This window comes from Poecilia reticulata, chromosome 2, assembly GCF_904066995.2.
Source record: "Poecilia reticulata chromosome 2, P_reticulata-male-v2, whole genome shotgun sequence".
NCBI classification, from domain to species: domain Eukaryota; kingdom Metazoa; phylum Chordata; class Actinopteri; order Cyprinodontiformes; family Poeciliidae; genus Poecilia; species Poecilia reticulata.
The window spans coordinates 45,836,898-45,852,014 of record NC_088831.1 but is presented as its reverse complement, the minus strand read 5'-3'; the positions used below and the strand labels follow the sequence as shown (position 1 = coordinate 45,852,014).

General features: G+C 49.2%; 1 protein-coding gene across 2 annotated transcripts; it reads left to right on the top strand.

The window, feature by feature from the left end:
• The first annotated feature begins 331 nt into the window (after window positions 1-331).
• LOC145550905 (inactive dipeptidyl peptidase 10-like) lies at window positions 332-14,657 on the top strand. 2 transcript variants are annotated; one of them, XM_081604825.1, is made up of 4 exons: window positions 332-708; window positions 8,264-8,378; window positions 8,472-8,524; window positions 8,610-10,547. In XM_081604825.1, the coding sequence occupies exons 1-4, from the start codon at window positions 652-654 to the stop codon at window positions 8,661-8,663; spliced, it is 279 nt and encodes a 92-aa protein (XP_081460951.1). In that variant the 5' UTR covers window positions 332-651; the 3' UTR covers window positions 8,664-10,547. The 2 variants fall into 2 exon arrangements, with proteins under 2 accessions (XP_081460951.1, XP_081460950.1); XM_081604824.1 differs by lacking the exons at window positions 8,472-8,524; window positions 8,610-10,547 and adding an exon at window positions 14,525-14,657.
• Window positions 14,658-15,117: the final 460 nt, after the last annotated feature.

Below are 15,117 nucleotides of genomic sequence, written 5' to 3'. Positions count from 1 at the left end.
ATAAAGTTATAAAGTCATTAAATTTCCGTTCTTCATCCTGATCATCGATTATCAATATTAAAGGTCAAAGATCAATATCGGTATATTTCACGTGTGATTTCTTGTCTGTCTCGTTCATGACGTCATTCTGAACAGAACCTCATTTATCGATACATTTATTGATTTATGAGTTCAGACTCGGGTCTTTGGATCGCAGTTCTGGTTCTGGTTCTGATGAGTCCCGGACTTTTTAAAGCAGTTTAAAGCTGATTGGTGGTACCGAACCTGTCGGAACCCGCCGGGTTCTTCACGGCTCCATCAGAACCGCTCATCCTGAGGAGCTGCAGCCGCCCCTCCCTCTGACCCTTCATCACCTCCTCCTCTTCCTCCTCTCAGCCTCCAGAACATCAGCCGGATCGCAGCAGAACCTCCGCTGCTCTCTGAGCGTCTCGGTTCTGTTTGTCCGGAACCAGCGATCTGAAACTCTCCGGGGGAGGAGGCGCTCAGCCCGGTTCCGTCCCGGTTCTGCTCCGGTTCTCCTCCACGCATCATCTCCAGTCGTGACGCTTCTGTTTAGGATTCCGCAGCAGAACCGAACCTGGTCCGGTTCTCCGTCGGTTCTGGTGGGTTCGCTTTGGAATTGGACCGGGTTCCGTGGACAGCAGGGGGACCATGACCGCCACCAAGGAGCAGCAGAACCAGAGACCGAACCAGCCGCAGCAGGATGAGGTGAGCAGCTGCTGCTGATTTCAGGTCCAGAACCCGTCCGGTCCAACAGAACCGGCGGGTCTGAGCCCCGTGTGGGTCCAACAGAACCGGCGGGTCTGAGCCCCGTGTGGGTCCAACAGAACCGGCGGGTCTGAGCCCCGTGTGGGTCCAACAGAACCGGCGGGTCTGAGCCCCGTGTGGGTCCAGCTCTCTGTGCAGATGATGATGATGATGGTGATGAAGATGAGGAGCGGAGTGAAGTTGCAGCAGCTGGGGGGGGGGGGGGGGGGGGGGTGATGAAGAGGAGTGATGAAGAGTGCAGACCTGCAGCCTGACCGGCAGGAGGCGCCGCTCCGCTGCAGCTACACTGATTAGCAGGAAGCTAATTGATATTTTTGATACATTTTGAAGAAACAACATTTAGTTTTGGGAGGATTTAATGTTATTAATTGGAATTTATGACGAGAAAAGATGAAAGATTTTATCTCATTAGAAGCTTTCAGCCGCTTTATTCCGGTTTATTCCGGTTTATTCCAGTTTATCTGCTCACATGCGTTCAGGTCCAGCTGGTTTCCCAGAGCAGGGTTTGGACCCGTCTCAGTCCTCCAGAACCAGCCGACCCAAACGGACTCAGGGTTCCCCCCCAGTGAACCTGCTCAGCCTGGCGGCTCCGCCGCGTTTTTGTAGTAAAAGATGTTAAATAGACAGAAAATGTGAAAATATTACGGCTATATGTTACTATAGCATCTCAGGTGAAACGATCTAAAACCTCAACTTGTCTTAAAAACAACAAACCAAAAAATACAATTAAAATTAATTTAATTTATTTGCACTTCTGTTTAATCCAAATCAACTCAGCGGCTCCATGGGGCCCTCCATGGGGCCCCCAGGGCTCCATGGGGCCCTGGGGTTTCAGCATAAATAGATTAAAGGATTTAAAATTGTTTAACATTTAAATATAAGATTTTAAGGACCTGACAAGTTTACTAAAAGTTCAAAGAACAATATTTATAGTTGGATTGTTTCGTTACCATAGCAACAATCTGATGCTGTGAGTTTAATCTTTGAGTTTGAGCCGTTTGTTCACAAATACAATTTAATAAACTGGATTATAACTGATGGTTTTATGTTGGCCAGTTAATCTCCTCCTCCTCTCAGATTAAATCCAACACAGAAGCTGTTAGAGCTGCTGATGGGGCCCCTCAGTCAGGTTCTGCCCCGGGCCCCATCAGCCTTGGACCGGCCCTGCAGGATGAGTTAAACTGCTGCACTGAGCAACAAACAGGAGATTTAATGAAATGATGCTAATGTAGCTTTAGCAGCTCCAACATTTCTGTCTGCTGAGTTTTAATAAGAATCTCAGAAACTTTTGGTTGGTGAGTTTATGGGACGAGTTTCTCAGATCTCCACACATTAACTCTGACTGAGTGGACGAAGCATCTGATACGGTTTGATGCTTCGTGTAACCGGAAAAATAATAATAAATAATGTAAAACCGACGTGATGCGAGGCGAGCGCTAAAGCTCCTCACCTGAACCTGCATGATGAGGTTAGCGCTGGTTCGTTAGCCGCTAACGCTCCGACCAACCGGGACACAGACATGAACTTTACAGGCCAGACAGCGCCACACGCTGGGCAGCGAGTTGAGGTGGAAACACTGCATATAATTCTTTGTTCACAAATATAAATCATCCTGAACGCTCCTCTGAAAGCGACTAGTAATTCCTGCGGCTCACATAGAGCTGCTCACCCAGAGCTAACAGGGCGGCTTAGACTTCTACCTTGATGTGGAATTCTCCAGAGAATCACGATTCCTCACAGGCAGGGGCGGATCTAGAAAAATATTTATCGGGTGACTTTTTCAGGGGTGGCAGAACACAGGGGATTTGCTCAGTTTTTGTCTCTTGTTTTATTAATTGCAGCAGCTGCAGTGGCGCCACAATAAAGGTAATAAAGCTGATAAACAGGTGAAGAACCAAACAGAACCACTTCTGACTGTTCGCAAAGCCAAACATCCAATAAAAGTTCCACCAAGTCACTACTGAGGCACTGGGGTCATGATTCTAGACACGGCAAAACAAGGTTCAATGTCCAAACTTATTGATTGTTCTTGGTGATTTATTTTCCTCTTTCACCAAAACAATTACAGACATCAAACCTTCATTTGTTCTCATGCTACCACTCTGAAAAACCATCGGCCCCAAACCCAAATGCCTGCTGGTCCTTCTCCAGGCCCCTGGACTGATCTATGTGGACTGACCCACATTACTGCCTGTCTGAATTTAGAAAATAAATAAGAAATTAATAAATTAAATCAACAATTATCAACCTACAAATAAACTCTGTAAATATTACAAAAAATAGAAATGTAAGAATAAAGTAACAAAATTCAAATAGATAAAGAAATAAAGAAAAAATATTTATAAGCTCCAACAACGTTTATTCTGCCTTTTCTCGCTGTGTGTCGCTTTACGGACCCGTTGCCATGGCAACCGACAGACAGCAGCTCAATGAGCACAGAGCAGAGAAAACCGATCAGGGGAATCAACACCACAAAACAAACATTTCTACACAAAAAGCAGCAGAAACACTAAAACAGAACATCCAGTCTGTTACATTATGCTGTCAGGATTCATGTCTGTATTTGGATTATTAATAAGTTTTCATCTGAGCACAGCGGCGGTTGATCAGCTGATTTAAACAGCTGCTCTGCTGATGACGTGGTGGCGGGTTGATTAGTGCCAACGGAACCAAAACACACCGAACTGCGCAGCACATGCTAAAGCTACCAATGTTAGCCTAGCATGACTGACCCACTGCTCACTTGTTCAATGTTTTTTTAAATTAAAAGTTTTCCTCACCTGTGAAATCTGAAGCCCTTGTTACCATTATCTATGGCTGAAGTATTTTCCTGACCATAGATATTCCTGACTCAATGGACAGAAATGTCGCATCATGTGTGACTTACGGTAAATCACATAATGTCCAGTAACATATCCATCAATGCTGCTGCCTCGCGCTCTGTCCTCTCGCGCTTCCCGCCACTCAGCAGTAGCTGTCAGGTTACATTGTGTTGCATTCAATGTTGTCGGGGAAAAAAGAGTTTCATGCGCTTTATGTCCGATTTGCCATAAATATTTATTGAATTCATAGTCGCCAGCTGGGGCGGCAACTGGGGTGGCGAGGCTCTGGTTCGGGGTGGCAGCTGCCTCCCCTGCCATCCCTGTAGATCCGCCCCTGCTCACCGGGGTTGATGTAAACATCCCTACAGGTCAGCCTGAGTCCAGTTTGAGTGAAGGGAGGCGCGTGCGACCAAGAGACGTTTTCAGTCCTGCTTACTCAAACAAACAAAAACAAGCAGTGCTGAGCCTGGCGGGCTGCCAGGCCTATAAAACACTGAGGGAAACCTGTGAGACGTTCCTTCTAAGATCTTTAGTTGTTTCCAGAGGTTCATGTTGAACTTCGTTCTCATTTATCCTGCATCAAACCTCCTTCCAGTTTTTCTTTAATTAGATCTGAATCTGCTAAAGTTTGTTTGATCAAATTAAATCAGATTCTGATATTTTTCTGTTTCTTCCAGCTGAATAATTGGAGCCGTTTCAGTTTGTCTGAGTTGATTAAATTTGATCCCTGATGGGAATTAAACCAACGAGTGTAAATTAATAAACTGCAGTGACAGTAAATCTAGAATATTGCACTTCATTTGTACTCACTTTTATTAATGTGGATAAAAAACAGAAACATTAGAGAGGCGTCTGAAATATGGACATGAAGAACGCAGCAGTAAAACGTCTGGACTGTGTTGCTGCACACATTATATTATAAATGGATTCATGTTGATCTGTCAGTGTTCATTATTAATATGGATTTATGGTTTATTATCATTATTAATATGGATTTATGGTTTATTATCATTATTAATATGGATTTATGGTTTATTATCATTATTAATATGGATTTATGGTTTATTATCATTATTAATATGGATTTATGGTTTATTATCATTATTAATATGGATTTATGGTCTAATATCATTATTAATATGGATTTATGGTCTAATATCATTATTAATATGGATTTATGGTTTATTATCATTATTAATATGGATTTATGGTTTATTATCATTATTAATATGGATTTATGGTTTATTATCATTATTAATATGGATTTATGGTCTAATATCATTATTAATATGGATTTATGGTTTATTATCATTATTAATATGGATTTATGGTCTAATATCATTATTAATATGGATTTATGGTCTGTAGCTGGTTCGTGGCTCAGCTGGATGGAGGTTTGTGTTTTGCAGTTTCAGGCATTGATTCAGGCTGATCCGACAGCACCACACACACACACACACACACACACACACACACACACACACACACACACACACACACACACACACACACACACACACACACACACACACACACACACACACACACTAGCATTCGATTGATTCAGTTTAAAATACGGCTTCAGCTCAGTTACTGATAATCTCTAAAACCAGACCAGTTGGTAGAGCTGCTGCCCTGCAGCAAGAAGGTTCTGGGTTCGATTCCCGGTCTTTCTGCATGGAGTCTCCATGTTCTCCCTGCATGGTCGGTTCTCTCCGGGTTCTCCGGTTTCCTCCCACAGTCCAGAAACATGACTGTCAGGTTAATTGGTCTGTTTAAATTCTCCCTAGGTGTGAGTGTGTGTGTCTCTGTGTTGCCCTGCGACAGACTGACCACCTGTCCAGGTGACCCCGCCTCTCGCCCGGTACATTAGCTGGAGAGGCAGCAGCTCCACCTGACCCCACTGAGGGACCAGGTGTAAGAAAATGGATGGATGGAAGTACTTCAGATGTTAGCCTGCTATGCTAATGTTAGCCTGCTATGCTAATGTTAGCGTTGCAGTGAGGCTACACGATGCTACAACAAACCAACTTCATTCCTAAAGCACTAAAACATGAACACCTGAGACAAAGAGCTGCTCAGCATGAACAATAAAGGAAAAGCTGCAAATGAAACATGACTACAGTAAATTATTACTGAAGGGTTTTTACTGAAGTCTAATATTATTTACCTGCCCTGATGTTTTAGCTGTCCCAAATGTTACACAGGAAATGTTCCAGTTTTGGCTCCTAAACTTGAATTATTAGACGTTTTTATCGTCCTGTGTGACGTTTATGATGTTTTAAAACAATGTTTGTTCACGACTGCTGACCGGCGCAGATTCACCACCTGCTTGCTGACCTGCTGATGCTGTTTCAGTGAACATGATGTGAACCGAAGGTTCGATCTGGATTCAGCTCCACAGCTTTAAATCAGCAGCTTCATAATCCAGAGGGAAATATGGAGAAAATATGATCCACTGACAGCGGCGCCTCCTGCAGGCCAGCTGGTGTAATAACTCTGTGAATCAGATCCACCGGATCGACCAGTTGGTGTCTCTAACCGTTTATCTCTAACTGATAGGTCAAAGGTCACAGGTCACCTCTGAGACCAGCTGCTGCAGATTTTGCTCTGATTTCAACCACAACATTAGAAAAAAGCGTTTAGGATCAGCAGCCGCAGGGTTAGGATGGTGGCAGGACTGGTTCTGCCTGGTTCTGATTGGTTCTGCCTGGTTCTGATTGGTTCTGATTGGTTCTGATTGGTTCTGATTGGTTTCTGACTGGTTCTGCCTGGTTCTGATTGGTTCTGCCTGGTTCTGATTGGTTTCTGACTGGTTCTGCCTGGTTCTGATTGGTTCTGACTGGTTCTGATTGGTTCTGACTGGTTCTGATTGGTTCTGCCTGGTTCTGCCTGGTTCTGACTGGTTCTGATTGGTTCTGACTGGTTCTGATTGGTTCTGCCTGGTTCTGATTGGTTCTGACTGGTTCTGATTGGTTCTGACTGGTTCTACCTGGTTCTGCCTGGTTCTGATTGGATCAAACGGGGAAACAGAAACAAACAGAAACAAAGACGTTGGCCAGCAGACAACTGAGCAGATGCACTTCTTCTGGTTCTCACTGGTTCTGCCTGGTTCTGTTTGATTCTGACTGGTTCTGACTGGTTCTAACATGTTAGGGTTATAACATAATATTTCCAACAAGTTATATATTTTTGAATAAAGTCTTAGAGGATCTGAAAAGTGACCAGATATAACGGCAAAGCCGCTACGCTAGCAGCACCGCGTCCCACGCTTGGCCACGCCCCTCAGTGCCACGAGGCTCCGCCCACTGTGCTGATGTGGGCGGAGCGTCTCTCAGGGGGCGGAGCTAAGCTTCCGTTTAAATATCAGAGGATGGCTACAGATTTATCAGCTGGTTCAGTTTTTCAGCCTTGGAAACGTCAGAAAAGTCAAACATTCAGGCAGGAAATTATTGTAAAATGTAGAAATATGAACCCAGAACAGCTGGAACCAAAGATCCGAAGAGCGTTGCAGGAGGAACTACAAGCCTGTAACACTGGGACATCCAGCAGATTTTAACAATACATCCACTTTTCTCCATGAAATATGTCATTCTAGAGGCTCTATAAGCCGCTGTAGCGGTCAGTAGTTTCAGTTTGTCTCTGACTCCTGATCCGTTGGCAGGAGGATCAAACCTATTGATTTGTCCAGTTTATGATCATTTTTCCTCATGTTTTGCTTCCAGTGGCTGTTTTCTGTTATTTCTCTTTATGAGATTTTGTTGTTGATGCGTTTGTTTGCTGGTCAGATTTACATTTCCAACTGCTCTGTTGCTAGGCAACGCAGGATGCAGCCGCCCCACCACACATCAGCAGCATCTGGTTTATAAGCCTTTTTCTTTTTATTAATGTCTAAAGGGTGAAAATCTGATTTTATCAGGATGAGGAGACGAACAGAGGAGGAGGAGGAGGAGGAGGAGGAGGAGGAGGAGGAGGAGGAGGAAGAGGAGGAGGAAGAGGAGGAGGAGGAGGAGGAGGAGGAGGAAGAGGAGGAGGAGGAGGAAGAGGAGGAGGAGGAGGAGGAGGAGGAGGAGGAGGAGGAGGAGGAGGAGGAGGAGGAGGAGGAGGAGGAGGAGGGACCTGCAGCTGCCATGTTTACGGCAGTAAAGATGGCAGCTGGAAAATTCATAGTCTGGCTGCATTAAACATCTGGAGTGTGACGACTGGACTCTGGGACCAGTCCAGTCTGGGGGTCTGGGACCAGTACGGTCTGGGACCAGTCTGATCTGGGACCAGTCCAGTCTGGGGGTCTGGGACCAGTCTGATCTGGGGGTCTGGGACCAGTACGGTCTGGGGGTCTGGGACCAGTACGGTCTGGGGGTCTGGGACCAGTACGGTCTGGGACCAGTCTGATCTGGGACCAGTCCGGTCTGGGACCAGTCCAGTCTGGGGGTCTGGGACCAGTACGGTCTGGGACCAGTCTGATCTGGGACCAGTCCGTTCCCAGCAAGTGTTCCCCAGGGTTCAGTCCTTGGACTATTTAGCATCTATTAGCTCAGGATACGGTAAATAATCAGATCAGTTACCATGACGACCCTCCAGGTCCTGATTCTGGTCCAGGTCCTGGTCCAGGTCCTTGTTCTGGTTCTGGTCCGGTCCGGTTCTGCAGAGTAACTGTGGTTCTCCTGTTGCAGGACCTGGGTGCGGTCAGCCCCCCTCAGAGGAACTGGAAAGGCATCGCCATCGCTCTACTGGTCATACTGGTGGTCTGCTCCCTCATCACCATGTCCGTCATCCTGCTCAGCCCAGGTAACAGCAGGTTCTGACCCGGTTCTGACTCGGTTCTGACCCGGTGTTCTGTCTGTGCTGCTTGCGTTGCCTCACGTTCTGCTGACCCGGCAGATTTCTGGTCCTGCCTGTGGTTCCGTTTGGCCTGTTTTTGTCGTGGCGGATCGGTAAGCTTTACTTCTTTTATTTCATCTGCACTGTAAAACATTTCAGTCAAACTGTTTCCATGTGTAACAGGTTCTGTCGTTTCAGGGACCAGCGCCGGGCGCCGGACGCCTAGTGGACAACAACTGCTATGCAGCATAAAGTGGTGAACAGGAAGGCTGCTGCTGAGCAGGACCCGGGACCAGAACCAGGACAGAACCAGGACCACCAGGGTGAACAGGAAGGCTGCTGCTGAGCTGGAACTGGGACCTGGACCTGGACCGGGACCAGAACCAGAACCAGAACCAGAACCAGAACCAGGACCTGGACCTGGACCACCAGGGTGAACAGGAAGGCTGCTGCTGAGCTGGAACCGGGACCTGGACCAGGACCAGAACCAGGACAGAACCAGGACCACCAGGGTGAACAGGAAGGCTGCTGCTGAGCTGGAACCGGGACCTGGACCTGGACCTGGACCAGGACCAGAACCAGGACCAGGACCACCAGGGTGAACAGGAAGGCTGCTGCTGAGCTGGAACCGGGACCGGAACCGGAACCTGGACCGGGACCGGAACCGGGACCAGGACCTGGACCACCAGGGTGAACAGGAAGGCTGCTGCTGAGCTGGAACCGGGACCGGAACCGGAACCTGGACCAGTACCGGAACCGGGACCAGGACCAGGACCAGGACCACCAGGGTGAACAAGAAGGCTGCTGCTGAGCAGGAACCGGGACCTGGACCAGGACCAGAACCAGAACCATCAGGGTTCACCTGGTCGGGATGAACGGAGGGGGGCAAAGAGACTCGTTACTTGTTCTGCTGGGCACCAGGTGGAGGCGCCGTTCGCAGTGAGCAGCACTGCTGGCGGTGAAGACAGCTGATCTGGGGCGGTTCCTGGCCTGGAGGAGAGGAGAGTTAGGGGTCGGGGGTCAGTCGGCCCTTAAAGCCAGAGGTAACCCACCTGCCACCAGCCAAAGGGGGACCAGTTCATCTGTCCTGGGAAAGCATCCCGAACCAGAGGGGCGTCACGAACCAGCGGGGCGTCCTGCTTTTGGACCCCACAGGCGATGCTGTCATCAGACCGGGAGCTCAACGTCTTTAAAAACCTCCACTGTCCTCCCTGTAGCAGGACGGGCTCCTCCCTGACTGGTGTTCCTGCTGTGGAGGGATTCAGGCCGATCCAGGATAACGGTCCGTTTGGGTCGCAGCGGTTCTGGAGGAGAAACCTGGCGCTCAGTGGTTGCCATGTCGAGTCCCTCTTGAAACATTTCAGATCCTTAAACACAAGTAAAGCTTTACCTTTCTGATCAAAGTTACCGACTCTTGTTCATTATTCTCTGCAGCAGACGACGTTTCAGCATTAATGCACAGAAGAGTTTGAATGATAATGTTTTATGTTTTATTCTTACAAACACCTCTGCAACTAAAATGTTTTTAATAGGTAGGATATGCTAATAATTAGTGCCAGCTTTTCATTTTAAAGGGGTAGGATATTCAGATGAAGGAAGTGATCTTCTTGTGGTTTCGTCATAAATTGTTCTGATGCTAAGCTAATCGTAACTCCTAAGCTTCCACTTCAGTCAAGATATCCATCCATCCATCCATCCATCCATCCATCCATCCATCCATCCATCCATCCATCCATCCATCCATCCATCCATCCATCCATCCATCCATCCATCCATCCATCCATCCATCTTATCCGGGGTTGGGTTGTGGGGTCAGCAACCTCAAGAGGCCCAGACTTCCCTCTCCAGCCTCTTCCAGCTCCTCCAGGAACCCCAAGGCGTTCCCAGGCCATAGAGAGACATCGTCCCTCCAGCGTGTCCTGGGTCTCCCCTCCTCCCGGTGGGACCTGAACTCCTCACCAGGGAGGCGTCCAGGAGGCATCCTGACCAGATGCCCGAGCCTCAACTGGCTCCTCTGGACGTGGAGGAGCAGCGGCTCTACTCTGAGTCCCTCCCGGATGACCGAGCTTCTCTCTCTAAGGGAGAGCCCAGCCACCCTGCGGAGGAGGAAACCCATTTCGGCCGCTTGTACCCGTGATCTCGTTCTTTCGGCTGCAAACCGCTCCAGTGAGAGGGACACGGTCGAACGCCTTCCCCACAAGTCCACAAAACACATGTAGACTGGTTGGGCGAACTCCCAGAACCCTCCAGGACCTGCTGAGGGTGTAGAGCTGGTCCAGTGTTCCACGACCAGAACCAGAACCACACTGCTCTTCCTGAATCCGAGGTTCGACTATCCGACGGACCCTCCTCTCCAGGACCCCTGAATAGACCTTACCAGGGAGGCTTAAGAGTGTGACCCCCTGTAATTGGAGCACACCCTCCGGTCCCCCTTTTTAAACAGGGGGACCACCACCCCAGTCTGCCAATCCAGGGGAACTGCCCCCGATGTCCATGCGATATTGCAGAGTCGCGTTAGCCAACACAACCCTGCAACATCCAGAGCCTTAAGGAACTCCGGGCGGATCTCATCCACCCCCGGGGCCCTGCCACCCCGGGGCCCTGCCACCGAGGAGCTTTTTGACCACCTCGGTGACCTCGTCCCCAGAGATTGGAGAGCCCAACCCAGAGTCCCCATGCTCAGCTTCCTCAACAGAAGGCATGTTGGTGGGATTGAGGAGGTCTTCGAAGTATTCCGCCCACCGGCCCACAACGTCCCGAGTTGAGGTCAGCAGCGCACCATCCCCACTATAAACAGTGTTGGTGCTGCACTGCTTCCCCCTCCTGAGACGCCGGATGGTGGACCAGAATCGCCTCGAAGCCGTACGAATGTCTGTCTCCATGGCCTCTCCAAACTCCTCCCACGCCCGAGTTTTTGCCTCAGCGACAACCCGAGCCGCATGCCGTTTCGCCCGCCGGTACCCATCAGCTGCTTCTGGAGTCCCACAGGCCAAAAAGGCCCGGTAGGACTCCTTCTTCAGCTTGACAGCATCCCTCACCGAAGGTGTCCACCAACGGGTTCGAGGGTTGCCGCCGCGACAGGCACCAGCAACCTTGCGGCCGCAGCTCCGATAGGCCGCCTCGGCAATGGAGGTACGGAACATGGTCCACTCAGACTCAATGTCCCCCACCTCCCCCGGAACGTGTTCGAAGTTCTGCCGGAGATGAGAGTTGAAGCTCCGTCTCACAGGGGACTCCGCCAGACGTTCCCAGCAGACCCTCACTACACGTTTGGGCCTGCCAGGTCTGACCGGCTTCCTCCCCCACCACCGGAGCCAACTCGTCACCAGGTAGTGGTCAGTGGACAGCTCCGCACCTCTCTTCACCCGAGTGTCCAAGACATACGGCCGCAAATTCGATGAAACGATGACAAAGTCGATCATCGAACTGCGGCCTAGGGCGTCCTGGTGCCAAGTGCACATATGGACGCCCTTATGCCTGAACATGGTGTTCGTGATGGACAATCCGTGACGAGCACAGAAGTCCAACAACAGAACACCGCTTGGGTTCAGATCGGGGGGGCCGTTCCTCCCAACCACGCCTCTCCAGGTCTCACTGTCATTGCCCACGTGAGCGTTGAAGTCTCCCAGTAGAACAAGGGAGTCCCCATAAGGGGCACTCTCCAGTACCCCCTCTAAGGACTCCAAGAAGGGTGGGTAATCTGAACTGCTGTTCGGCCCGTAAGCACAAACAACAGTCAGAACCCGTCCCCCCACCCGTAGGCGGAGGGAGGCTACCCTCTCGTTCACCGGGGTGAACCCCAACGTACAGGCGCCCAAATGGGGGGCAACAAGTATGCCCACTCCAGCCCGGCGCCTCTCACCGTGGGCAACTCCAGAGTGGAAGTACGTCCAGCCCCTCTCAAGGAGACTGGTTCCAGAACCAGAGCCATGTGTCAAGGTGAGGCCGACTATTTCTAGCCGGAACCTCTCAGCCTCGCACACTAGCTCCGGCTCCTTCCCCACCAGAGAGGTGACGTTCCACGTCCCAGGAGCTTCTGCAGCCGAGGATCAGACTGCCAGGGTCCCCTCCCTCAGCTGCCGCCCATAGCACAATGCACCCGACCCCTTTGGCCCCTCCGACAGGTGGTGAGCCCATTGGAAGGGGGACCCACGTCTCCTCTTCAGGCTGAGCCCGGCCGGGCTCCGTGGGTAAAAGCCCGGCCACCAGGTGCTCGCCATCGTGCCCCACCTCCAGGCCTGGCTCCAGAGTGGGGCCCCGGTGACCCGCGTCCGGGCGAGGAAACGCCAGATCCAAAGTTTGTGTCCATCATAAGGGATCTTCGGGCTGCGCTTTGTCTGGTCCCTCACCCAGGACCTGTCTGCCTTGGGTGACCCTACCAGGGGCATAAAGCCCCAGACAGCAAAGCTCCTAGGATCATTGGGACACTCAAACCCCTCCACCACGATAAGGTGGAAGCCCAAGGAGAGGGTCACTCAGATAATGTTATCCGATATATTTAACGTTAACAACCTGCTGTAGTTTTCTGTTTGCAAACATGACGGTAGCAGTTTTAGACGGGTAGCACGGACAGATAGACATAGCCATCTATCCGTGCTGCCGTAGGAAAATCTGACGAGGTAGCACTGATAGTCAGAACTCCTGACATTTAAAATGTTTTATTGATTCAGAAATCAAACCTGTTAGATACATTTACCAGAGTTCTGTAGTGTTAAACGGCTGCTTTATCTAATTTATTGGCTTTAAATCAGTTATTGATTTGATCAGTTTTATTGATCTAGCAAACAGAAATGGCTCCATAAAAATTATTTAGTTTCAATAAGTTTGTTTCCAGGTTTCTGAGGCTCTGGGTTTTTATCCCAGAGATTATTTAGTTCAGACAGCTGAGCTCCTGCTGCTTTACGATCAATCGGTTTGATTCACGATCAAACGGTTTGATTCACGATCAAACGGTTTGATTCACGATCAATCGGTTTGATTGAGACATAAAGTCTCCCAGCTGCCCGCTGGATTTGTCACTCATGGTTTTACTTTAATTGAGCCATAAACAAACCTACTGTACAGCCTTAGCAAGGAGAGCCAACATGGTTGACCTCCAGGTTGACCTCTGATTGACCTCTGATTGACCTCCAGGCTGACCTCTGATTGACCTCCAGGCTGACCTGGGCCGCCAGTTCTGCTCAGAACCCGCATCCGGCCCGTTCAGACGCAGCCCTTCAGAATAAAAGCTGAAAGTGTTTCAGGCCTTTTTGAGGGCGAAATCCCGCCATGATGAAAAATCTTAATATTTTCTGTACCAGTAAACACAATTATGAGCAAAAAGACCAGCTTCATGCTGTATTAGTGGTACAATCTAATATTCTAAAGTTATTAGTCCAGATTGAGTTCTTCTCGCTGAATATTGCTGTGATAATATTGGTGATTATTAGTGATTATTGTTGGAGAGAAAATGATGTTTTCAAGCTGTTCGGCAGGGTCCGGCCACTCAGGCCGGCCGACTGGAGTCAGAGGGATTTTCTGTTTGGACAGATGAGGAACATCAACTTGACAAATCTGTTACTGGGCCTCTGAGATGCAGCAGGTTTTAATTTCCAGGAAGGCCTAAAACACATGAAGTACAAATGGAGCTAGAATAACCAGCAAGGGAAGGGAAGCCATTGGTCCAAACCAGTAGAGATGAAACCCAGTAAAAGTGATGCATCCAGTAAGAGCTGAGAGATGCTGGATATTTGTTCATGTTTTGTGACGGATGATTCCACAGATGTGCCATTAAATCTCTTCCTGCTCGGCCTGAGCAGTGAAGAATCCGAGTCCTCTGATACTTTTATATTCTTTTACTACATAGTTAGTCACTTTCATTCTCCTGTATTATTAGATCTGATTTACAGTCATGCTGCCAAAGGAGCTGGTTAAAAGTCTCTACCTGAGTTAGTTTGATTGAATTTACTGATGAAAACATTTTTTCAAACCAACCAGAGGCCTGACAGAAAGCTGAAGTCCTGCAGGCAGTTTTCAGGATCCTGATTGGATCGCTGTTTGCCAGCCTCAGAGGCGCCTTAGCTAACTTATGGATGTTTAATTTGAAACCTGTCTGCTTGTGTTTGTGTTTTCAGCTGATAGCCAAGCCGGCAGCGACACCAAGCTGACCGTGGAGGATCTGTTCAGACCAGAGTTCAGGGTGCACGACCCGGAGGCCCGATGGATTAATGGTGAGCCGAGCTAATCTGGGTTTGGGTTTAATCTGCCAGCTTTGTTTGATGGAGGAAATGGTGGATTATTCCAGCAGCTTCCTTCTCGCTGCTCCATGTTGATCATGTTTTATTGGAATATGATGGTTGCAGCAGCAGTCAGTGCTGTAGCCACTGTAGCTATAGCCACTCTAGCTGTAGCTGCTGTAGCTGCAGTTGTAGCAACTGTAGCTACAGTTGTAGCCGCTGTAGCTATAGCCAGTGTAGCTGTAGCTACTGTAGCCGCTGTAGCCACTGTAGCTGTAGCCGCTGTATTTGTAGCCGCTGTAGCTGTAGCCACTGTAGCTATAGCCGCTGTAGCCACTGTAGCTATAGCCGCTGTAGCTGTAGCCACTGTAGCTGCAGTTGTAGCAACTGTAGCTACAGTTGTAGCCGCTGTAGCTATAGCCAGTGTAGCTGTAGCTACTGTAGCCACTGTAGCTATAGCTGCTGTAGCCACTGTAGCTATAGCCGCTGTA